Source organism: Pelophylax lessonae (genome assembly GCF_965119305.1).
Source record: "Pelophylax lessonae genome assembly, chromosome: 3".
Taxonomy (NCBI): Eukaryota; Metazoa; Chordata; class Amphibia; order Anura; family Ranidae; genus Pelophylax; species Pelophylax lessonae.
This window is the reverse complement of record NC_138770.1, coordinates 196,119,979-196,145,722: the sequence shown is the minus strand read 5'-3', so window position 1 is coordinate 196,145,722 and position 25,744 is coordinate 196,119,979. Positions and strand designations below refer to the sequence as shown.

Here is a 25,744-nt window from a genome sequence, read left to right as displayed (position 1 = left end):
ATTGAGTACCATTCTTTGTGCCCAAAGAGTTAATTTCTATCTTCTGTTTCCTGCTTCCCTCCCTGTCCTTCCTGTGTATGGCTGACCTCTGAACTCTCCCTACAGCCTGTCTGAGTCTCCCCTCTTGGGTCATCATTCTGACACTGCCAGGTGAATCTTGCTCTCCTCACTCTTCTATCATTCTAATTCCTGTAGTGTGTAGGGATGATGGTTGTGTTCTTCCTTAACTTTTCCCTTTCCATTTGCCGATATAAGTAATATACTCACTCTGTTTATACTGAATTAAAGAAAAACTCCACCTAAGGGCTATGGGTAAATGTGGCTGGTAAAAGGGGCAGGAATATATTGCTTATTCACTTTACACTCCACGTATAAATGTTTGACACTTCTACTGCCAGTTCTGTGTCAGAATTGGGTTTTAGACAGTATGGTGTACTGTCAGCTCTGTGTCATGAATTTGGCTTAGATAGTATGGTCTGTTATTATTCTTTCCCTATACCCAATATTCCTGGCTGGAGTTTTTCCTGATATCAGCACCATCCATTACACTTAAGTTTCTATCTGCTTTATATGCAGCTATGAAAAATAAAGGTTAAGGCCCCATTCACATGGGCGTCCCACAGTGTACATGCCCGTGAGGGCCGTGTTTGCCCGCACAGGGATACACAGGTTTTCTGTACATTCCTCTTCAGGCAGTCCTGTTCATGTCAGTTTGGACACAGTGTCTGCATGGAAACATTCGCTGCTCCCAATTTGACAGTGGTGTGGGTGGGGTTTCTCGGTCCAGAACCCAGACGTGTGTTCGGGCCTTGCCCCCGCATGGCTGTCAAATTGTGAGCAGCGGCTGTGTCCCAATTGATATAAATGGGACTGCCTGCATGGGGATGCACAGAACACCTATGCATTCCTGTGCGGGCAAACACAGCCCTTTTGCGAGTGTACGCTGTAGTTCGCCTATGTGAACAAGGCCTAAAATAAAATGACAATTTTAGTTTAGAAACTTCTTGCTACTTGATATTGAGCAGGTAAAGCTTTTGCTCTGCGTTGGAGGTGTCTTACTAGTTACTCAACAGACTGGCTCCTTGTACTTGCCTGCAGACATTAGTCTTGCTTTTTGTTATGTAATTGCTGCTTGCATAAATTTTCTGAATTGTCTTTTTATTAAAAAAAAAAGACCTCATTTAATATTGTAGCAATCTCATCTGAGTCATGGATTGATTTGCAGGTGCGAACAGAGATCTGTTTAGTTCCAAGTATAATATTTAGTACAGCTAAAGCTAAACTTTATTTTTAAAGACCTAGGAAGAGAAATTAAATTAAAACTATATCATTGACTGGCTTTTTGCTAGTCTTTTGTAATTTCTTGGAATTATTTAATTTATAAATTTGAAAGTAGTCGGGTCCGAGGTATATTGAAGCATGCAGTTTAAATTATTCCAAGGCACAATTATTTCATTTATTCTTAGCTTTTTTTTCCCCCTGTATTTTGATCACCTTTTGTTATTTCAAAATGTGCACTGAAAGGCAAGAGAAAAGTAGGCTGGACCTTATTTAATATTCAGGAGAAGTTTACCACCTTCTCTTGTTAGCATATAAGGGAGTATACCATTCTTTACATATGCTAATCTTTTTCAGGAGACGGTCTATACCCTCCTTTCCATCATCCCAAGACTGTACAGATGCTCAGGCTGGTGGTAGTCGGGAAGTACGAGTTCCAGTTTCTGCTCTCCACTCATTTGTAAGTTGTCATAGTTGCTTGTCTACATTTCATATGTTCTTGGTTTGCAATGTATTTGAACATTTTGGCTATTATTTTGATTTATTTAGGGTCTTGCTTTACTGTGAAGTGAGGGGGTCAATGATGATTTGTAAAAGGTCTGATGGCACTCTGATTCTCTCACAGCCCATTCATCTCCCAGCAGACTCTATTTTTGCCCCATAACACACTAGTTGTGTTGTATATGGTACTGGAGACTGCTGACATAGTTGGATAATCGTTATGCAGTGTTGCCTGAAGTATAAGGTAATGCAGCTGAAGTGGTAATCCCACATAAATTTTTAAGGAGATGGGGAGTGCAGGTGGAATCTTTTGCAGTGCATGATCACAAGTTTTCAATCTGAGACCTCTGCGCTTTTTTTTTTTCTACTTTTTTTCGTTGTTATAACAACAATATAGGGGTCAATGCATATAAAACACCTTGCCACTGTAAAAGACGTTTTGATAACAATAACCGATGCTTATGTAAATGTTCCGGAGTTTATTGCAATTTAATACGTTTGGAATAAAGTTTTGCAGTGTAATATTCTTCTGCACCAAGCTAACCTGTAGCCAAATAATATCCCACAATGCAGTTCACTTTTCTCCATTGAAATAGCAAATAATGTAAGATAAGAGACAGCACTCTGCCACATAGTTAATGGTAAACATGCCAGGTCCTTCAAAGTATGAGAACTAGGAACCTGTTTTTTGCATGTCCCTTGATGAGTTTTTATGTACATGTAACTTAGATTTAGGTTTAGTCACTATGTATTTGCTGTTTTGTGAAAAAATTTTAAATTCTCAGTAGTCATTCATTATAATTGAAATCACCATAATATTTTTCTAAATGACTTGATAAAGGATGCCCATGATGGAGAAGTTAATGCTGTGCGGTTCAGCCCAGGCTCTCGATTATTGGCAACAGGAGGAATGGACAGGCGGGTGAAACTGTGGGAGGTTATTGGCGGTAAGTTCACATTTATTCAGTTGGCATAAAAATAAGACCTTTTACTGTTGTAAAAAAAAAACTTTATGCTCCTTAAAGGGACTGGGAAGGTTTAGAAGTTACCTTCAATGTTTCCTAAAGGTTAAAAAAATATCTTGCACAAGAAAAATCTATCTATGATAACTGCCTTATGAAAAATTACTGAATATGCAAATTTTCCTTGAAAGTATTTGTAACTGTAATTAAATCTGTTTTCTAACAAATCCCTGGAGTCTAGAGATGTCTCACCTGCCAGCCTATGCTAGGTAGTTGAGTGTTTATAGAGGGTAACTGTTGTAGTTACTTTGTTCTGCCTCTTGATGAACTTTGCACTCGCCTCTTATTCTTTGCATCTTAAAAAGAAAAAAGGCCCAGCCTACTTTCTCTTATAGCTGAAAAGAGTGTTTGCAATATCTCCAGAAAAGAAATCATCATCTACAACAAAGCTTGTTAAAATCCTTGTACTATATCTAGTGGTTGTGGGGGTTAAGCAGAGATGGTGCTTCACTTTAAAGGGAATAGATAACACTTGAGCCCAAGATGGGTCTAGCTAGGGATGCATCTGGCCTGGTGACAAATTCCTTCAGGTTATGCTTTGTAGGTTTCTTTTTCTTAGCGTATGTGCAGCAAAACTTCTTTTTTTTTCCCTAGATGTAGAGTGAGGGTAGAACCTCTGTCATCTTTTTATTACAGATGTGTTGCAGATTTGTCTCTTACATCCTTTCTGATTGACACTGACAGTAAGTGAGGGAAAATCTATTTAACAAATCCCTGGATATCTGTAACATCTGGCAGGCTGTAACCCCCCCCCCCTTTATATCCAAAATTTTAAAAATAAATAAAAGTACACCTTTTTAAAGTGCATGAAAAGGCAGTACATTTTTGCCTTAGGATAGGGCGGGAAAGGGTTAGACCCTTTGCCAACTTTTGACCTCGGTCTTCAAGATTCATCTCTCTATTGGTCCCTAGTGACCATTACCATTGGGACAGAAAAAAGGGGAAAGTTTTAAACAAAAGGTTACCCCAACATTTTATATTACTGATATGTGCCAATTTTACCATGTACTTGTGTTTAAAGTATCTTGTGTTTAAAGTATCAGTTCTTTGTATTTCTTCCTTTGTGTGAAATACCTGGTGTTCCTGCCAGTCCTCCTGCTTTCCTATTTAAAACTGACCATGCTAGGCATGATGGCACATCCACTTTTCTTCCTGCGCAGGGAACACAGCCTGCCTGTTCTCCTATAATCACACATATTTTACATTTTAAAAGTTTTCATGATAGCAAGAAGTGAGGGGGAATCTTCCTGTTGCCACCGTAAGACAGGAAGTAAAGGGAAATCTCCCCAGCAGAACTCATACAGCAGAAAATGATTCATAGGAGTTTTAACCTTTTCCTATTCTAGACCAAAAAAATATTTTAGTTGTATGTTCAGTGTTGGTACCTCTCTTCTACTTTTTCATAAAGCTAGAGATCAGCAATCTGTTGCTAAATTCTAAGATGCTTGTAGAGCTAAATATAAACCTAAACACTGCAGAGTTTTTAACATTGTCGTCAGATTCCAATATGAAAACAAATATATATATATATATATATATATATATATATATATATATATATATATATAAACGTGCAGCGCTAAAAAAGTGGTATGTGGAAAAAATCACTCAAACAATAAAAATTAAATATGAGTCCCAAGTGAAAACCGTGAAGATTAGAATCCAGGGTGATGTGTAAGGTCACAACAGACGCTAGATCCAAACACCAACAAGGAAACCAAAATATGCGCTCACCAGAAGGGCTTTGATATGAATTGCATAACACACGATGATATTTCGTTTATCGATTTTTTTTTTTTTTTTTTTTTTTTTTTTTTTTTTTTAAAGCATTCGCGCCTCACGTTTTTTCTTATATATTATGATTTAATATCTATTTATGGATATTTGTAGATGCTGCTATCTGTTTTCACATATTTAAAGTGTTGTAATCTTACAAAAAAATATCACTGCCAGCCCCTCCTTTTTTATTTTTTTTTTTTTTTCAGCCATACCACACGGTGTACATATTTGTGGAAAACCATTGCCTCTTAATACCTTTTTTCCAGATCACTTCTGGCCAGTCACATGAACGCCGGCCACTCTATTTCCCCATCTACGGGCTACAGCGGGAGGGACCAAGATCTCACTCTGACGTCAGCTGAGAAGGTCACGTGACTGCTGTACTGGCCACTCAGCCCCTGCTGCTAGAGCCTTTAGATTAGGGAGGAGAGTGGCTTGAGGTCACGTGACTGGCAAGAAGATATCTGAAAAAGGTGTTGGCATTGTTTTCCACAAACATGTATACAGAGTGTAATGGCTGCACACACAGGAGCTGACAGGCAGGGATGGAGTGGGAGAGAGCAGAGCAACGCATGATGAAGTCACGTAAACTGACCACTGTAATCAGGGATCAGCAGCCATCATTACCATTGGTAGCACACCAAGGGGGACACAGGAACAGGCATGATCAACCAGGTTTTTTACAGCTTAGAGTGGGACAGGTTAGACAGCACAAGCACTGTGCTGTTTAACCTGCTATAAGGGAACAGGACCTCTTCCTATTTTTTTATTTATTTTTTTTTATTTTTTTTTTTTTTTTTTAGGGTTACAACCTTTTAAATTTTTTTATGTAATTTTCACTGAGCGCAGATTAACATGAGTTCTTGGGTTGATAGGCAAATTTTGAGTTTTTTTTTTTTTTTTCTTGGTAAGTGTGATTGAATGTTACTCTATTAAAGCTGTATAGTGTAGTTTTTAGTGGTCTATGATGAACAGTAAAAGGTCTGATTGCACTTCTGCCACCCTGCAGCCAATACGCTCCCAGCAGTCCCTGTTTACGTATCAAGCTCAAGCTATGCCTTGCTTTGTTTCCAGGATATGCTGACACTTTTGGACAGCTTGCTTTATGTATCTCTTGAGATTTGCAATGCATAACAGCAAGAGATTTCCAACATATATGTGACACATGGAGTATGGTAAACGGGAACTGGACAGTTTTGCTTTCCATGATCTTCAATTTTTATTCTGAGACCTCATGTTTGTTCTGTGTTATGTCTTTACCTTGTGACAAAAATAGTCCCTTAAAGCTGAAATTCTTTGTCATTACAGATAAATGCGAGGCAAAGGGTTCCCTAACTGGGAGCAATGCTGGAATTACTAGCATTGAATTTGATAGTGCTGTAAGTAACCCCCTATTGCTTTTTGATCCTAAATTTATTTGTTTGCTCTTCACATTAGACACTGTACACTCCCCCTCCATCATTTTAATACACTTTAAATCCAGAAAGTAATATAAATCACGGGGTGCCTAATCCAAACCAGTATAATTATTATTTTTTTTTTTTTTTAGGGCTCCTACCTATTGGCTGCATCCAATGACTTTGCCAGCAGAATTTGGACTGTAGATGATTATCGGCTTCGAGTAAGTTTTACAATGTTAGATACTAAATTATTTTAAACTATTTGAAGTCTGTGATGACTTGTAAAAGGTTTGATAGCACTGTATGTTTTCAGTATACATCAGACTCCCAGCAGTATCTCTGTTTTCCTGTCCTGCTCTAGATGTGCATTGACTGATAATTGGGTCTGCTGACAACTAGGATAACCCAGACATTCACTGCTTCTTTAGTATTGGGAGCTGTGCTAGTGAGGGGGATCCAACACTAATATATGCCATGGCGTCTGATGTGTAAAATAGAAAATTCAGTGCATGATATCTTGAAGAGACTGAGACTTCTTTCTTGAAAAGCTTGTGATTTTCATTTCTTCAAAGTTTCACAATGAAATGCTTTGCTATGTTGCTTTGCCATGCAGACTTTAATGCTGGTCCCTGATGCTGCTAACTTTCTTTGCTCCTCCAACACTTATTTTGCTTAAGGGAAGTGAAGAACCCTTGTGTAATTTCCAAGTTTCAACCTAAAGCTTACACAGGGCTAATAACTCTTAAATGGCTACTATGTGACGTTACTGGAAGGCTGAGTGGCCAGTTGCGAACCACCAGCTCTATGTGCTACACTCCTTGGGTCACCTAAGGCTCACCCGACTAACTCCTAATACAATTGCTTTAGACTTGTGTATAGCTTATGACTATTGAAAGGTATATCTTAACCATTATTTACCTGATTCCTTTAGCACACCTTAACTGGACATAGTGGGAAGGTTTTGTCTGCCAAATTCTTACTAGACAATGCTCGAATTGTTTCTGGTAGCCATGATCGGACGTTAAAACTCTGGGACCTGCGCAATAAAGTCTGTAAGTAATTTGTTTTTAAAATGTTTTTAGAACCGAAATAAATGTTGGGGCTCTCCTGAACTTTTTTAGTGCAAAGTAATTTTGAGTTACATCTATGATCCAAGGTGTACACCGGTTTCTTTTGTGTCTGCTAGGGACACAGGGATGAAGTAAAGTCATATCTCAGTTTTTTTTTTTTTGTTTTTTATTAGTGTCCTAGGAGTGAATGTTTGGTTTTTTTTCTCCACTCTGCTAAGGTAAACTCTGCGTTTTATTTTTTTTCACTGGACCAAAGTTGGTAGGGCTTGCTTGTAATATGACTTTTGGGGTCTAAGATCTGCTTGTGGTGCTCTGGACAACCAGTTTACTGGTTTATTAGCAACAGAGCACTATACCGGTTCAGGAACACTGCCTTGAGTATGCCCATGAACTGGATGCAGTTATACTAGAATGTTGCATTTGGAACTGGTCTTTGGTGGCCAGGTTGGTTAGCTATAGAGCACTTCAGTGCTCTAGAAACTCCAGTTTCACAGCAGTGGTATATCTTTGGGTATAACCCAGACTGTTACTTCCATGGTCAAGTATACCTCAGGAAAAGTTATTTGAGCACTAAGCTGTGAATATTGGCATTTTCCAGACCTGTTTGAAGAGCGCTCTGTAGTAAACTGACTCAGTTACAGTTAGAACTTATGTACTGCTTGCTCATAAATCCGAGATATGACGGGAGGTATGGTGGACGTGCCTTAATTGTTTTTTGTTTGCCAGTGGCCACCTCCTGAAGGCAGCAACATAACCCACACCTCTGACTTTACTTCATCCCTATGTAACTCATTGGACTACAACAAAAAAATGTATGTGGTATAAACAAAAATCTTGTTTTTACGTAGATATTTATCCTGTATTTTAAAGGGTAGTTTTATTTTTAAAATAACCCCTTGCCATCCTTCTCCAAAATGAAAGTGAACCTACAGTGCTCAGATGCACATTTCTTGAGATCAGACTGCCTTGGCCAGAACAGATTTTTCATCTGTAGCACCTTTGCTGTACAATTCAGGATTCTTCAAACTCACCATATTGTTCTCTTTTGAAGATGTATGTGCAAAGTCAGGGACTTCCCTGAATTTTGCAATCTGGGTAATTGTGTATTTATTTATTTTTTAATGAAGCCTTTTTGAAAATTTTGCTTTCCCTGGATATTAAATATATGAGATATATTTATTATACTTAGTGTGCCACAAATGCTTTTTGTGTTAAAAAGCAAGTGCACAAACTGTATTAGGATGAACACAGGGAAATGAATGTTATGGAAAACTGACACTCCATCAGTGCCACTACTTCTGCAAAGCTTGCAAAGACAAGACAAGAAAAATGTCTCCCTGCTCCACTAATTCACTCTTTGTGTTCTTTAAGATGTAAATTCATTCTCTCTTTCTGTTCTATCTACTTCTACAATCCCCTTGTTTTCTTTGTATGTAAAACATTGTATTTTATCTTCATGTAATTCCAGGTATTAAGACTGTGTTTGCTGGATCCAGTTGTAATGACATTGTCTGTACAGAGCAATGTGTGATGAGTGGTCACTTTGACAAAAAGATCAGATTCTGGGATATAAGGTAGGAAGTTTTCTGATGAAATTTAAGGCAGATGTGTTTGTGTGAGTGGACTGTTTTTAAAAATAGCCACATTCTGAAATTCCATTCATAAGCTTTTCATTAAACTTTAAACAAGAAGTATAGGATTATTAAAAAAACAAACCTACATAGTCCCCCCCCCCCCCCCCCATGCTGCAGCATCTGTGTGACACTACAGCTGTCCAGTGTGACCTTAAGACCCAAAGATCAATTGATCAGCTATTGCTCTGCTCCAAGCATCTGTCAGTCACTGCTCTCTGCTCTGTTCCTCCAGCGCTCACTGGAACGCCGTGCTGGAAAGGAGGTGAACGCAGCTGACTCCAGCTCTTAGGCGCACACTAAAAGGTGGAGCCATCTGTCAAATCATTCAGCCAGTTGGATTCTGTTGGGATCCTTCCTGAGCCTGGCACTGTGCCGGAAATCCTTGGCCATAGTTATTTTTTTAGGGAAAAGAAAGTATTGAAATGATAGAATTTAGATAAAATTGCTTGATAGTACAGTAAAATCTTGGATTGCAAGCATATTTCGTTCTGCAAACAAGTTTGTAACCCAAAGCACTCGTATATCAAAGCGAATTTCCCCTTAAGAAATAATGGAAACTCAGATGATTCATTACACAACCATTTATTCATAAGTCCTTCAGTCTATAGTCCATATAAAAAGATTATAGCAATGTGATAGGTTGTGTAACCATAAAATGTCAATCCAAGAGGATTAGAAGCAAAACCCAGCAGGTGCTACAGAATATAAAAGAGAAGAGAGGCGCCTCAAAGTGTAGCAATATGGTTACATTTAATGAAGGTTCAACATTTAGGAACTCACATGGTTGATGATTAAAACAGGCACAAGTATACAGGCACCCGGGGTAAAGCTGTCCACATAGACCGACTTCTGCACTGCCGACTTTCACCACCGTCAGTCTGCAATTGTGCCTGGGAAGACTGCAGTGGAGCGATCTGAAAGTGAGGCATGGAGCGCACTGTGAAAAGGATGGCGGTGTGGAGGACAGTTTTACCCCGGATGCCTTCATACTTAAATGTGGCTATTTTTAATTGTTAACCATGTGAGTTGCTAAATGTTGTACCTTCATTAAATGTAACCATATTGCTACACTTAGGACTAATGCACACTGCAGCTCAAAAAAAAGAAAAGCTTTCATCTGAGCTTTTATTTCAGCTTGAAGAAGCTTGTGCTTTTTTGTGCATTTTTTGCACATTTATATTGAGTTTCTTTTAGCTCCTTTGAGCATTTTTTTTCACAATTAGAGGCACCTCTCCTCTTTTATAATCCGTTGTAACATGATGATACTCGTAAATTTTGCTCATCTTGTAAAACACTCGCAGACCAAGTTATTCGCAATCCAAGGTTTTACTGTAGTTTGATAAAATGTGGTTGCATTTAGACTTCTGCTCCTGTGTTGTTTCATGTTTAAAGGATAAGTTCACCTACAATAAATAAATGCACATTTTTCTGCTGGTAATAGATGTGCATTTTTCATTTTTTTTTTTTTTTTCCAAAGTCTGCAGAGCCCAAAGTCACCCATGATCCGCAGTCTCAGGCTCCTGCAGACTCTCAGCATAGCTGTCTGCTTGTACCTCATACAGGCAGGCAGTTACCTGGGAGCAGGAAGATCAATGGACTACCAGAGTGCTCATCAGCACCCTCCTAGTTCATTGAGAACTACAAGCCGTCAGCCGCTGATGGTGCTTGTAGGCATTTATTCACACAAATCTAAAAACATGAGTCTTGGGAGCTGCTATGCTGATGTATTCTTAGTGGAAACCTCTAAACAGCCCCCACCTACAAACACAAGGTGGGGCGCTATTTGCCCTCTAATGTAAAATCCTTCTTTTACTACCAAACCAATATTCCATCAATCATATATACATAAATGCATATGAAAATTAATCAATTAAACAAAAAAAAATTGAATAAACTCATAAATGCCTTGATCAAAGACATATCCACCATGTCTTCACCAGTGTTTCTTATACTTTATATATATTTCTTATACCAGAGCTCCAAAAATTCTAGGTGCCGGGTTGCGTTTGCGACTAGAAGTTGCGGCCTGGGGTCTGGGCTTTTGTCAAGCCCATTCACTGTTTGCACCAGCCATAGGCATAGCATGCCAGAGCACAGGAGTTGCCAAACGATTGGCCCCAACTCACGCCAATTGTTGGTAATCTTTCAAGTCCCTCCTCCTTCGACCCTATTGGCTGTCCTCTTAGGGTAGTGAATCTGCAGTGACAGTGTACTGGGACAACATGAGATGCCCCGGGATCCGACTTAAGCTGTAGTGTGCCTGCACTCCGCACATCACAATGTGGCTATAGGAATTACTGAGGAGGGTGAGGGGGGCCAGGGACTCCACACACAACAACTTCCAGCATGCTGTGCATGTGCTCAGGGGAATAAAAACACTGCACACCTGGGCACAGTCAGTGGAGACTCCCACACACATGATGAGCGCTGAAATCAGACTTCAACAAGCCCTTGTAATGAGCACATTGTATGTGTGTGGGGAGGTGAGCTCCTGGCAGCCATTCAGGGCTGAGCTGTGTGTGTATTCCCCTATATTTTAAATGTTAAATGTTGTGATTGTTCTGGAGCAGCCTTAATTTCCTCTTTTTATATATGGCAATCTTTATAGTTCTTAATCCAGAATTAATTTTCTGTACAGTTGCTACATTTTTGTTCTTTGATATTCTAGAACCGAGAGTATAGTACGGGAGCTGGAGCTTCAAGGAAGGATCACTGCTTTAGATCTGAACCCTGAAAGAACAGAGCTACTCAGCTGCTCTCGAGATGATCTCATCAAAATTGTAGACCTGCGTGCCAATGCTGTTCGGCAGACTTTTAGGTGAGAGAGAATTGTAACCCTTCTTATTACAATCCTTAAACTTTTCATGGAGATGTAGGAATATAGTTTTCTCTTTTCATTCATTGACAGGGACAGCTCTCCATATGCAGAACCACAGGGTTATATTGCCCCCTACAGGAGTAGGCCACTAGGCAGAAAAAAGACCTGGCTACTCCTATGGGCAGTCCTAGTTGGTATACATCCCCTCTCTGGTATAGGCCTTCAGTTTTCTTTTCTGCCTAGTCAGGAGTAAGGACCTAGTTGCCTGCCAGGATCTCTGGTTCTGGAATTTTTTTGTTTTTCTTTTTACATGGCATTTTTTCTCCTAGCTTTTTCCTGTGAGATCTAAAATCAGCTGCCGGACTGGGCGATGGGCTGGATATCTAGATCCAGTGTTCCCCCCAGTCTGGCCAGCGACCAAACGCAGACCAGAGCTCCACGATGGTTCAGCTACGACATATCCCCACTGGACGGGGGCTGTCCTGCAAGTTAAATGCCTCGCGAGGTTGCATACGACTGGTACTTGTCCCAAGTCGCAGCGTTCCTCCAGGCCGGCAGCCCCCCATTTCGATGGTAAGGAGGTTCTGTTTGGAGTGGTGCCCGCCTGGTTCCTGGTATGGTGAGTAGCTGTCCCCCCTTTCCCCCTGGATGTGATTTGGGGTGGACACGGGCCCCTCCCTGTGACGGTCGGACCTGCGGATTCCCCTCCTTCCCTCAGAACCCCCTTTGTTTGGTGGTCCCTATGTGCCAACTTGGTAATCCCCCCCCCCTCTGAGGTAGCGCGGTGGGGGGGTTAAGGTCACCGGCGAATGGGTTTCATGGCTGGGGGGGGGGGGTGTTTGCTCCTGATGGTGGTCCTGTGCCCATATCCCCCCCCTCTCCATGGTGGTTCTTCCTGGGTCCCTGGGAGCCTCGTGGATGCCGTATGTGGTGGCCATTTTGCAGTGGTCTGGGCCATTTCTTTTGGCATAGCAAAGTCTTTTTTTCTGCCTAGTGTCCTACTCCTGTAGGGGCAAAATAACCCTTTGGATCTGAATACGAACAGCTGTGTCCATCAATGAACTCCGAGAAACTGATTTTACGGTAAGTATAAAAATCACATTTTTAGGATTTTGGACTTTCCTGCTGTAATTTTTGATGCAAAGTATTGCTTTGTATCGTATTTTTATGTAATGATACAAATTAATGACATGCAACACCCAATCAGATCTTATCCTCAAGTGGCGCAGACTGGACAATTTATTGAAAGGTCTTGAATACATGGTAGGATATTGCTGATCACAATGACCTTTGCAGGTCATTTACCTTATCAGGTCAATTACCTGAGTATGCAGATATACTGCATGAGGATGATTCCTCCACACCTGTAGCTGCACACGAGAAGGCACTAGTTGACACACTGATTACATTTGTGCTGGAGACAATATGGAGAATGCAGCTCAGACTGCAGCGGTGTTCCTTTAGGCACCCACAAACCGTCTCGCATGGCAAAAGTGTTTTCTTATCCCTTCTATTTTGACAAGTTTGTCTATAAAGATTGGGATTGTCCAAAACGCCCCTTTGTGGTTACTAAGTGCTTTGCTGTGAGGTAGAGGAATCCCCAGCTTCTTAAGATTTGGCTGACAGGAAGGCAGAGTGTGCCGCCAGCAATATGCTCACCATTGCTGGTTCGGCGCTGAGGCCAGTCCTGGCCATTGCCCTGGTGTCAAAAAAACACTGAGTGGGCTCAACTTTTGCACCGTGACCTGGAGGGTGAGCAGTTCCCCCTGCTTTCGCTGAGTTGGCGGACGGGGTGGTTTAGGGGCTGCAGTTTGTCTGTGATGCCTCTTTGGATGCAGCTCCCCTGATTTCTAAGCTATCTGTTTCAACAGTGGTTCTTAGGCGTGTATTGTGGCTTAAGTGTTGGTCTGCGGAGTGATTTGCCTTTTCAAGGTGATTGCCTTTTTGGGGCTACCCTGGATGACATCTTTAAGAGTCTCCCAGGGGGCAAGAGTACCTTTCTTCCACAGTTTGGGTAGGGAAAAGAAGCTTGTTGCAGACATGGCCCGTCTCTTGGCTAACAAGTTTTTTTTCGTCCCTCGGGCCACTGACAAGGCTTCAGAACCTTTCAAGTCCTCCTTGGGAGGTTACAAGCAGCCTTGGTCTGGAAAGCCGAGAGCGGGATTCCGGTAGACCTGTGGACAAGACTACGTTAGCATGAAGGTGCACCCTCACTCATGCCTGGGGTGTGGGGGGATGTCTTCGCTGGTTTCTGGGCCCATAGACCTCCTTGGTAAACAACAAATGTGTCCACGAAGTGATACTGTCCGGTTACCAGATAAGAGTTTCATTCTTGCCCTCCGGAAAGGTTCTTTCCTTCCATTGTGTATTTGTCCCCAGACCGATTACAAGCTTACTTCGGGACGGTGCAAGACCTGTTGCTTCATGGTGTGATTGTCCTGCTTCCGGTAATGGAACCGTTTATGGGTTTTTATTCGAACCTGTTTATGGTCCAAAAGAAGGAAGGCAAGGTACGGACGACTCTGGACCTCAAGACTCTGAACTGTTTTGTGCGGTTACAGAAATTCAGAACGGAGTCCATTCGCACAGTGGTGGCATCCCCACATCAGGGTGATTTTTCTTGACTCTCAACATTAAGGACGCTTACCTGCACTTTCTAATATGTGCCCGACACCAGCGCTTCCTCCATTTTGCTGTGGGAGAGGAGCACTATCAGTTTTTGGCGTTACCCTTTGGTCTCGCTTCAGCTCCTCAGGTCTTCACAAGTGTTGGCCCTGGTTCTAGCGTTGCTACGTCAGCAGGGGATTGTGGTACTGGACTATTGGGACAACCTCTAGCAGAGTCCTCTGCTGCCTTGATGGACGACGTGGAGATCACTATACAGACCCTGAAGGAGTTTGGTTGGCTTCTAACTTACGAGAAGTCTGCTCTGATTTCATCCAGAATATTAGATTATCTGGGTCTGACTCTGGATTCAGCTCTTGCCAGAGTTTTCCTTCCTCTGGACAAACTCCAGCGGTTGCAGGCTGCAATTATTCCACTGCTGTCCAGCAGGTGATCCTCCCTCCAGACTTGCATCCGGGTGCTGGGCCTGATTGTGTATACCTTTTTTGAGGCAGTTCCGTTTGTACAGTTTCTTACGAGGTCCCTTCAAAGGGAGATCCTGGTCAAATGGGACAAGTGTCCCAGGTCTCTGGATTTGATTCGGCTGAGCCTGGAAACCAGGGGGTCCCTGGTCTGCTGGCTTCGCTCTCCGGCTCTTCGGAGGGAAAAATCCTTTCTCCCCTTGTATTGGTCACCATGAATGCCAGTCTGTCTGGGTGGCGAGGTGTCCTGGGACTGAGCTTTGCTCAGGGTTGTTGGACGCTGGAGGAGTCCAGACTGCCGATCAATGTCTTGGAACTTTAGACGATCAGGCTGTGCCTGGATCACTGGACGGATCGACTCCGGGGGCTCACGGTACTGATCCAGTTGGACAATGCCACGGCGGTGGCTTATGTCAATCACCAGGGCGGAAAAAGAGTGTTTCTCTTACGTCCTCCGACAGTCGCCGCCTCTTCATATTCGTCACATATGGGGTATTAGACTTTGCTCCGAAGGAGTAGCTAGGCAACAGAATATGTTCACATTAAAGCTTTTAACATATCCCACCCTCAAGGGGTGGTCCCCTCAGTCAATACCCTCCTACTTCCTGCAACCATATCTCAGTTTCAATGTCTAGCTTGTCAGGAGTGGCTGGCTCTCTCTGTGCTGGGGCTTTGTGCCCCAGACTCTTTCTTCTTTTTTGATTTTTTTGTTTGAGTTTTCTCTCTACCTTTACTTAGCTGTTCTTTTTGTCAGCATTAGTTAGTTCTTCGGATGAAGAGGATCATGCGGGCTGGGTCTCGGGCTGATCCCCCTGGTCGCAGGTCGTGGGTCAGTGGCTTCCCAGCCTGCCATCGAGCGTTCAGCCAGGTAACGCTCCTGGCACAGTGAACGACCCATCCCTGTTCGGTGCAGGGATGATTGGTGAGGTGGCTACCTCACTGGACGCTGTGCGGTTTCTTAACCCCAATTCTGTGCGTCTTGTATGCGACTCTCCCTGCCTCATGTGCAGCGGCTTGTTCGCCTGTGCGGGTCCCCCACGCCATTGTGAGGTAAGTGTATCTATGTGGGGACCTGTCTGTCTGGGGGGGGTGTCAGTCTGGGACTGTGTAACCTGCCTCTGTTCTCACTGTTTGTCTCCCTATCACTCGGCTGCATGCTGTGGGCTGCAAGGGGGGGGGAGCTGTGTGACACTGTGTGTGTCAGCCTTGTCAGTGTGAGAAGCTGTGTGCTGTGGGGCATGTTTTGTGACATGTTTGGGCACTATACAGCGATTGCTGCGACGATCTAACATGTTTTTTTATACATGGATAACATGTGTGCATTACTGTACTGTGGAGCGGCGGTTTCGGCGCCAAACGGCGCCATTTTGCCTACACTCGCTCCGGCCGCATGTTCTACATGCATGGCGGCCATTTTCTTGTAGCCTCCCATAGGCTTTAATAGAGCGCCCTGGCCGCATCACTTCCTCTTCTCCAGGATACACCGATCGAGGCAGCAGCAGCGGCGAGGGTCTCCTCAGGTTATATCCTTCTTATCCATTGCCTGTGTCAGTTTTATTGTCCCTGTGGGGGTCTCATTGTGCTTGTGTGTGGTGCGGTGGGCTGCGCTCGCCGCGCTTGTTAAAGGGGCAGTTAACCCTTTATTATCCGGCATTTGATATTGGGGCAATGGATTCTCAGGAGGGCAAATTTCCTACCGCCTTGGTGGAAAGCCAGGGGACCGCTGTTTACCCCCCAGGGGGGGGATTTAGCCACTATTGTGGCTGGCCTTGCTGCTCAGGTGCAGATGCTGGTGGCTGCTCAATCTACTAAGATACCCAGAGTTTCTCTTTCCTCTGGTTCTGAGGGTGAAGGTGATGGGGCTGTTATGGCGGGGGCCTCCTTATCGGGGTCCCGCTCCTCCCTGGATCTAGTGGGGTCCGAGGTGGAGGCTGAAGTTGAAGGGGTTGATAATTCTCCCCCTGGCTCGCCTGAAGAGCTTGCAATCATGGATGAATTGATTGCTTCCATAAAACAAACGCTGCGTTTGCAGGATGAAGTGTGTCCCCCCGCTGCCTTGGCGGCTTATGGGACGCAGAGAAAACGCAGGACGCCGCAGGTTTTTCTCTGCAATGATGATTTTCAGCGCGCTGTTAAGGAACAATGGCGCAATCTACGCAAACCTTTTGTGGTACCAAGTAGGTTCAAGCTGCGTTATCCTTTCTCGCCTTCCATTGATGAAAGGTGGTGTGTGCCACCCCCAGTGGATCACGCAATTGCGGTTTTAAACAAATCCACTGCGATTCCTGCAGAGGATTCCCCTGTGTTCCGTGATGCCACGGATAGGAGATTGGAGTCTCTTGCCCGTCATACTTATTCTGTTACGGGTTCTATGCTTAAGGCTCTGTTTGCCTCTCTCATGGCGGCCCAGGCTGTCGCAAGTTGGACGCAGATGCTTAGGCGCGTCCTAGTGGCCGATTCGGCCTCGCCGGCGACCCTGGATATGGTGGATCAAATCCACCAGGGTGTCATGTATCTGTGTGATGCGGACTTGGACTTAGTCCCGTTGGCTGCACGTGTGCACAGCGTGGCGGTGTTGTCTCGCCGCCTGGTTTGGTTGAAATGTTGGTCGGTGGACCAATCTTCACGTAAGACCTTAACCAATCTGCCTTATGATGGGTCTCGCCTTTTTGGGGAGTCCTTGGATGTGTTGATTAAGGGGATCACCGGAGGTAAGAGCACTCTCTTGCCCCATTTCCCCAAGGCTAAGGGGGCTTCTGGGAAGAAGCATGCTAATTTTCGGCCCCCTCAGGGGTCCTTTCGTGCCTTTCGGTCGCACTACAAGGGCAAACCGTTCAAAGGTCAAGGCTCTCAGAAGAAGCCCTGGTCTGGGAAACAGTAGTCCGGTCAATCCGGATCCGCAGCCCATAACAGTGCGGCCTGAAGGGGCGCCATCACCCAGTTTTGGGGTGGGGGACGCTTTCTCGGTTTTCTTCAACCCTGGTTGGCCCGCGTGCGGGACAGATGGGTTCAGGAGATCGTTCGATCTGGTTACAAGATCGAGTTTCTCTCTCGGCCGGAGAGCAGATTTTTTCCCTCAAATCTTCAACTGTCTCCAGAGCGTTTACAGGACCTGCACCTGGCGGTGCGGGACCTGAGGGCTCAGGGAGTGGTGGTTCCGGTGCCTCATCGGGACAGATTTCGGGGGTTTTATTCCAATCTGTTCACCGTGCCCAGGAAGGAGGGCAAGGTTCGTCCAATTCTGGACTTGAAGGCTCTGAACCGCTCTGTGCGGGTTCGCAAGTTCCGCATGGAATCCCTGCGGTCGGTGGTGGCTGCCCTGGTTCCGGGGGAATTCATGGCCTCCATCGATTTGAAGGATGCTTATCTTCACATCCCCATTTTCGAGGGTCACCAGAGGTACCTTCGATTCGCCATTGCGGAGGATCACTACCAGTTCGTGGCGTTGCCTTTTGGTCTCGCCTCGGCTCCGCAGGTCTTCACCAAGGTGCTTGCACCGGTTCTGGCATTATTGAGGGCCCAGGGCATTTCTGTCCTGGGGTATCTGGACGACATTCTGGTTCGGTCTGCGACCAGCCAGGGTCTGGAGAAGGACCTGTCTGTCACGATGCAAACTCTGCAGGAGTTTGGTTGGACGATGAATTTTCCAAAGTCGACACTGAGTCCGTCGGTTCGTCTTCCCTACCTGGGAATGATCCTGGACTTGGTGCAGGCGCAGGTCTTCCTGCCGGAAGACAAACTCAGAACTCTTCAGGAGGAAGTCAGGTCCCTCAGGGACGTTCCACACTCGTCTCTGCGGACGTGCATGAGATGTCTGGGATTGATGGTCTCGGCCTTCGAGGCGATTCCCTTCGCCCAGTTTCACACGCGGGGTCTCCAAGCGGAGATCCTGTCCATGTGGGACGGGCGACCTCAATCTCTGGATCTTCAAATCTCGTTGAGTCATCGCACCAGTAGAGACCTTCTGTGGTGGCTCCAGTCCCCGATGGTGTCCGGGGGCAAGTCGTTTCGTCCTATCTCGTGGACGGTAATCACCACGGATGCCAGCCTGTCGGGCTGGGGTGGTGTTCTGGGCGTTCTGTCCGCCCAGGGGACTTGGTCGGAGGGGGAGTCCTCCCTTCCGATCAACATTCTGGAATTGCGTGCGATAAATCACTGTCTTCATCGCTGGACGGACCGGCTGCAGGGCTGCCCGGTTTGGGTGCAGACGGACAATGCCACGGCGGTGGCCTACATCAACCACCAAGGGGGCACCAGGAGTGCCCGAGCGGCTCGAGAAGTGGCCGACATTCTGTCTTGGGCCGAGACTCATGTCCCGGCTATAATGGCGGTTCACATTCCAGGGGTGGAGAACTGGCAGGCGGACTATCTGAGTCGCCAGACCCTGGATCAGGGGGAATGGTCTCTCCACCCGGCTGTCTTCCAGATGTTGTGCGCGAAGTGGGGTCTTCCAGATGTGGACCTGTTCGCGTCTCGTCTCATCAACAAGGTGAGAAGGTTCGTGGCAAGGACGCGCGACCCTCGGGCAGACGCGTCGGACGCGTTAGTGGCCCCGTGGCATCAGTACAAGCTGATGTACGCGTTTCCACCGATTCAGTTGCTGTCCAGGTTCCTTCGCAGGTTACACTCGGAACGCAGCACGGTGATTCTTGTGGCACCGGACTGGCCTCGCCGGTCCTGGTACGCAGACCTCGTGAATCTGGCGGTCGACGCCCCGTGGCGTCTGCCTCTTCGAGACGATCTCCTGTCTCAAGGACCGATATACCATCCTGCTTTACAGTCGCTGGCTTTGACGGCCTGGCTGTTGAGACCGAGGTCCTGCAGGAGAAGGGTCTCTCCCCAGAGGTCGTTCATGCCTTGATCAACGCGAGGAAGTCTTCCTCGGGGAAGGTTTATTACCGTACTTGGAAGGCCTATTTTGCCTGGTGTGAGTCCAGGGGGTTTTCACCCCGCACGTACTCGGTTTCCCGAGTGCTGTCCTTCCTTCAAACGGGTGTCGATCAGCGTTTGGAGCTGGCTACGATAAAGGGTCAGGTGTCTGCGCTGGCCGTTCTGTTTCAACGTCCTGTGGCTTCCAACTCCTTGGTTGGCACCTTTTGTTCAGGGAGTGCGGCATCTGGTTCCTCCTAGGAGGGATCCTCTGCCCCCTTGGGACTTGAATCTCGTTCTATCTGTGTTACAACGTGCTCCTTTTGAACAGATCAGGGAGATCTCGTTGTCTATGTTGTCCAAAAAGGTCGCCTCTTTGGTTGCGATCACTTCAGCTCGCAGAGTGTCGGAGCTGGCGGCTTTGTCCTGCAAGTCTCCATATCTGGTTGTTCATTTGGATAAGGTGGTCTTGCGACCTAATCCTTCTTTTCTTCCGAAGCGAGTTTCGGAATTCCATCTTAATGAAGATATTGTCTTGCCTTCGCTGTGCGCGAAGCCTAAACATCCAAAGGAGGTGAGACTACATTCTTTGGATGTTGTTCGGGCGATAAGGGTTTACCTTAAATCGACTGAGTCCTTTCGAAAGACGGACTCCTTGTTTGTTCTTCCAGAGGGTCCTAGGAAGGGCATGGCGGCGTCGGCCTCTACCATCGCCAAATGGATCAGGCAGACCATTGAACAGGCCTATGCTTTGCAGGGGAAGGTTCCCCCTGCGCCTGTGAAGGCGCACTCTACTAGAGCTCTGAGTACGTCTTGGGCCTGTCGTCATGGGGCTTCTGTAGCCCAGGTGTGTAAGGCGGCGACCTGGTCGACCGTGCACACTTTCACAAGATTCTACAAAGTAGATGTTCAGGCATCGGCGGATGCTTCCTTTGGCCGCAAGGTTCTTAGTGCGGCAATTCCCTAGGGTCCCTTGTTGGGGACCTCTGGCTGTTGGGATAAGTTTTTTATCCCCTGGTTATTTGTCTTTTCCTGGGTTGTTGCTCCTGTTGAGCAATTATTTTTCCTGTAGCCCAGCTGGTTTCCTTCCTTTGGTAAGGTTCCTTTCTTTGATGCGGAGACTGCGTTGCCTTTCGGCGCGGATGCGTTTCCCACCCCTCATGTTTGCACTGCTTTGGGACGTTCCCCATATGTGACGAATATGAAGAGGCGGCGACTGTCGGAGGACGTAAGAGAAAACGGAATTTTTGTAAAATCTTACCTGTAAAATTCCTTTCTCTGAGTCCTCCGACAGTCGCCGCCCCCGCCCCTCTTTTGGGGTTTGGTTGTATACTCTACTGCTATTCCACTGAAACTGAGATATGGTTGCAGGAAGTAGGAGGGTATTGACTGAGGGGACCACCCCTTGAGGGTGGGATATGTTAAAAGCTTTAATGTTAACATATTCTGTTGCCTAGCTACTCCTTCGGAGCAAAGTCTAATACCCCATATGTGACGAATATGAAGAGGCGGCGACTGTCGGAGGACTCAGAGAAAGGAATTTTACAGGTAAGATTTTACAAAAATTCCGTTTTTGGCAGCCCTGGTGGTAGCCGGCATCCTCCGGTGGGCAGGACGCTTCATTACCGCACTCTCTGCCTTACACATTCCAGGAGTTGAAAACTGGCTGGCGGACAAACTGTCGGCAGGCGTTGGACCAAGGGGAGTGGTCCCCTTTATCCGCACGTGTTTCATCAGATATGTCTCCAGTGGGGCACCCTCGAGGTAGATCTGTTGGCATCTCGGGTTAACAGAAAGGTACAGAGGTTTATGGCAAGGTCACGAGATCCTCTGGCGGACGCCACAGGTGCCCTGGTGGCCCTGTGGGGCCAGTATCTTGTGATCTACGCCTACCCTCCTCTCAAGCTTCTGCCACAGCTTTTTCGCAGGATTGAGGCTGATGGGATTCCGGTTGTTCTAGTGGCCCCAGACTGGCCTCGCTGGTCTTGGTACGCCGACCTGGTGCGATTGGTCAAAGACGTCTCTTGAAGACTGCCTCTCAGGGAGGATCTGCTGTCCCAAGGGCCGATCTTCCATCCTGCTTTACAGTCACTGGCTTTGACGTCCTGGCTGTTTAAAGCCAGGTGCTGAAAAATAGAGGTTGGCCTGGGTCGGTGATTCTAAAACTGCTAAGGGCTAGGAAGTCTACTTCTAGGAAGATCTACCATTGTATGTGAAAAGCATACATTTCGTAGTGTAAGTCAATCTGTGTTCACCCTTGTTCTTTTTCGGTGGCTCGGATTTTGACTGTCCTTCAATGAGGTGTTGAGCAGAAATTGGCCTTGAGTACCATCAAGGGCCAGATGTCAGCCTTGGCGGTCTTCTTTCAGCAACCCCTAGCGGCTAGCCACTCACTCCCTGATCCCTACTTTTATTCAAGGGGTTTGACATCTGACTCCTCCGGGGCAGTCTCCTCTTCCGCCGTGGTTTTTGAACTTGGTGCTTTCAGTCCTCCAGAAGCCTCCCTTTAAAAATATTCGGGAGATTCCCCTACTTATACTGACCCAGAAGCTGACATTTTTGTTGGCTGTCACCTCTGCTTGCAGTGTGTCGGAGCTGGCGGCATTATCTTGTCGTACCCCCTACTTGGTCCACATAGATAAGGTGGTTCTTCGCCCACGTCTGTCGGTTGTGGCCTGCTTACATATAGGAAAGTCTGAACAATGTACAGACATCATAAATTTTTTACATTATACAGCTAATTTACATTATATAACAGCCCCCCCCCCCCCGCACTCCCAGGACAGCCCTGCCGGCTGCCAATTTAAAACAAATTAGTGTCAGTAATCAAAAAAGTGTAAGTATATCAGTGCAACTATGTGTGGAGTCGCACACTAGTATACAATATAATACTCGTAGCAGCTATATCAAAATGTGTGAATCACTGCACATAGAAGGGTCATAAATGAATAGAAATATACAAAGATTAAAAAAAAAAAAAAAAAAAAAAAAGAAATATACAAAGATACAGCGCTACTAACATAAATGATGTTCAAAATAAGCAAAAAGTTTGCAAATGTTGCAAATATGTGCTGAATGTACAGTCCTGATGTGAAAAGTACTAGATCAAAGGGTATAAAAGGTGCAAGCAAGAATGTCTAGTATAAAAGATATATGAGCTCATCCAATATAATATAATATATAAGTGCGAAAAGCAGTGCAAATTGGCAAAAATAAATCACAATATATAATACTGTGCAAGTGACATAGAAAACCTCTATTGCTGATATTATTATCCCTAGAGGAGGTTCCGTGCGATTCTGACCTATAGCAGAGAGGGGAATGTATATCACCTAGCACTGCCCATAGGCATTGCAAAGTCTTTTTTCTGCCTAGTGTCCTACTCCTGTAGGGGCAAAATAACCCTTTGGATCTGAATACGAACAGCTGTGTCCATCAATGAACTCCGAGAAACTGATTTTACGGTAAGTATAAAAATCACATTTTTAGGATTTTGGACTTTCCTGCTGTAATTTTTGATGCAAAGTATTGCTTTGTATCGTATTTTTATGTAATGATACAAATTAATGACATGCAACACCCAATCAGATCTTATCCTCAAGTGGCGCAGACTGGACAATTTATTGAAAGGTCTTGAATACATGGTAGGATATTGCTGATCACAATGACCTTTGCAGGTCATTTACCTTATCAGGTCAATTACCTGAGTATGCAGATATACTGCATGAGAATTGTAGCGACTATTTAGATGTTTACCACAGAATAAACTTGTGTTTTATTTATTACTGAGACTGTACAACTTTTTTTTTTTTTTTTTTTCTAAAAATATTTTTTTATTAGTTTGCTAATAAAGCATATTGATAATTGCTTTCCAGAGTTGTCAGTGTGTTGATACCAAAACCACATTGTGTTTATTTGCTAACAGAACATTATCTTTCTTTTTAGTGCTCAGGGTTTCAAGTGTGGATCAGATTGGACTAGAGTTATTTTTAGGTAAGCTAAAAGTATACATCAACATATGGGAAAATGTTGATGTGAATTCTTTTCCCAGTAATATTCAGCGTTTTATGCATATTTGTTAACTTCAGAACTGCCTGATTAATGCAGACCATTTGTAAAACATTGGATTGTGTGACTGCTTGGAATTTGTGGTGGCATTGGTTACTGCACTGTACATAATAGTTGGCTTACATTTATTTTGTCTTCTGCATTTTATACAATCTCTTTTATTTACATGGAGTAGAGTTTAAAGCGACTGTCTCTAAGAGAAAAGTAAGAGCCGGTTCACACTGAGGCGACACGACTCCTTACTACTTCGGGGGCGACTTGTGCATTACCATGCACCACTACTTCGGAGCGACTTGCAGGGACTTCACATAATGGAAGTCTATGCAAGTTGCTCCGAGGTCGCCCCGAAGTAGTACAGGACCCTTTTTCTAAGTCGGAGCGACTTGTGTCGCTCCTATTAGAACTGGTCCTGTAGCGGTCAATGGACCGCAAGGTAGCACGACTTGTCAGGCTGACAAGTCACGCTAGTGTGAACTGACTCTAAAAGTGAAGAATCAACAGCCTGTAAAAGTTGACCTATCATTCTGGCACACTCTGGGCTCCGTTTTGAATGTAGCTGCATGTGTTTGAATGGAAAATGCTGTGTTTGCGTGGAATGACATTGTCCAATAGTGAATTCAACAGTTCCATGTTTCTTGACTTTAATACCTCGTACACACGCACCAATTGTCGGCCGAACGATCGGCCATCTTTTGTCCAGTGTTGTTGTGTTGGTTGAAATGTGCTCTAGACTGCACACAAATTTTGTCGGCCAACAACAACCAACTGCAGAAGTGATGTCATGTGCTGGTTTACTTTTTGTGTGTTTTTTCTTCTCTGAGCATGCCCAGTCTTGCTCATCTGACTTTTGTCGGCCGAAATCTGTACTGACTGACGAACAATCGGACGTTCTGGTGACGGCCAACATAAATTTCTCTAGCGCTCATTGACAGACGTAGTCCTCGGTGATACACCACCTTCGGGTTATGTTGCCTCCACAGGAGCAGGACTAGACAGGAAATTAAAAAACTCTGGCCACACCCTAGGGGCAGTCCCAGAGGGTATATCCTCTCTCTCTCTGCCTCAGCAAATCAGTTATTTTCTGTCTAGTTAGGAGTAAGGACCTAGATACCTTGCTGGGATCTTAGGTCCTGGCAAGAATTTTTTTCTTAAAGGATTTTTAGACAGCTTTTTTTCTCCAGTGTTCCTGTGAGATCTTCAAGCAAGAAAGCTGAACTGGGCGACGGGCTGGATGTTGAGATCCGGTGGTCACCCCAGTTCAGCCTACGAGCGCGTGCAGGCCATAGCTCCGCGCTGGGTCGGCCGCGACAAAGTCCCATTAAAAGGACTGAACCCGCGAGTTAAACGTCTCGCTGAAACGCCAAAGACCATGAGTCACGGCGTCTGTATCGGTCGACAGCCCTCCCGCCCCGGTGGAGAGGGGTACTGTCAGGAGTTGGTGCCCGCCTGGTTCCGGTATGGTGAGTAGTATGTTCCCCCTTTTTCCCTGACGGGTTTTGTGGTGAACGCGGGCCCCTCTCTGTATGGTAAGAAAGAGTCCTTTCTATCCTATAACATGTCACAAATCCTCCTACTTTGAGTGTGATTTTATGTGTGCAAAAAGCCAGGAGGCTTGGTTTGGGAGCTAACAATCTATTGTATACATGTTTTAAAGATGTAATCTGTGGCATTCTGGGAATCTTATGGGTTAAGTATAAGCTACCTACCAGTCAGAAGCCACGGACATGTAGACTGCCTTCCAAATCAGATCTCCAGCTATTAGCAGGCCTCCCGAACGGCCATGCGGTCCGCCAGGGCCGGTACCGCCAACCACGCCATATCCCCATGCAGAGAGAGTGTTGTGTGCCCTGCAGCACACCGCTAGTCAGTACAGGCCGCCGCCATTTTTTTTTTTGCTGGATCGCACGAGCCGCCATTTTGGCGTAGCCTCGTGTCTCCAGCATGGGGGCGGCCATGTTTGAGGTGATCCTACACCTCGTGGAGCTTGGGGGAGGCGCCGGAAGGCGTGCAGAAGGGCGGAGCCGCCTCCTTTCTTCCTGGGCAGCCAGCCAAAAGACTTCCTGTTTGTCAAGACAGCGCTGTAAGCTGTTGCAGTTTAACTCTGAGCATCAAGTGGTGAGCCTGGGGGTCTATCTCTCTCTCTCTCGATCGATAGGGATCCCTAGCAGGTAACACTAAGGGGCTTTTTGTGGCGCTGGGGGTCAGAAAAAAAAAAAAAA

At 45.3% G+C, this 25,744-nt stretch overlaps 1 protein-coding gene across 5 annotated transcripts in view; it reads left to right on the top strand.

The window, feature by feature from the left end:
• Positions 1–25,744, top strand: part of ATG16L1 (autophagy related 16 like 1) — a 101,970-nt gene that overhangs the window by 63,342 nt on the left and 12,884 nt on the right. For 3 of the 5 annotated variants that reach the window (XM_082249970.1, XM_082249969.1, XM_082249967.1), the window contains 8 exons: positions 1,636–1,738; positions 2,621–2,726; positions 5,889–5,959; positions 6,130–6,201; positions 6,912–7,032; positions 8,519–8,624; positions 11,353–11,502; positions 23,403–23,450. In XM_082249970.1, coding sequence (XP_082106096.1) covers positions 1,636–1,738; positions 2,621–2,726; positions 5,889–5,959; positions 6,130–6,201; positions 6,912–7,032; positions 8,519–8,624; positions 11,353–11,502; positions 23,403–23,450 — 777 coding nt within the window. Of the gene's footprint in view, positions 1–105; positions 151–1,635; positions 1,739–2,620; positions 2,727–5,888; positions 5,960–6,129; positions 6,202–6,911; positions 7,033–8,518; positions 8,625–11,352; positions 11,503–23,402; positions 23,451–25,744 lie in introns of all 5 variants that reach the window. The other 2 variants (XM_082249968.1, XM_082249966.1) reach the window with 1 other exon arrangement.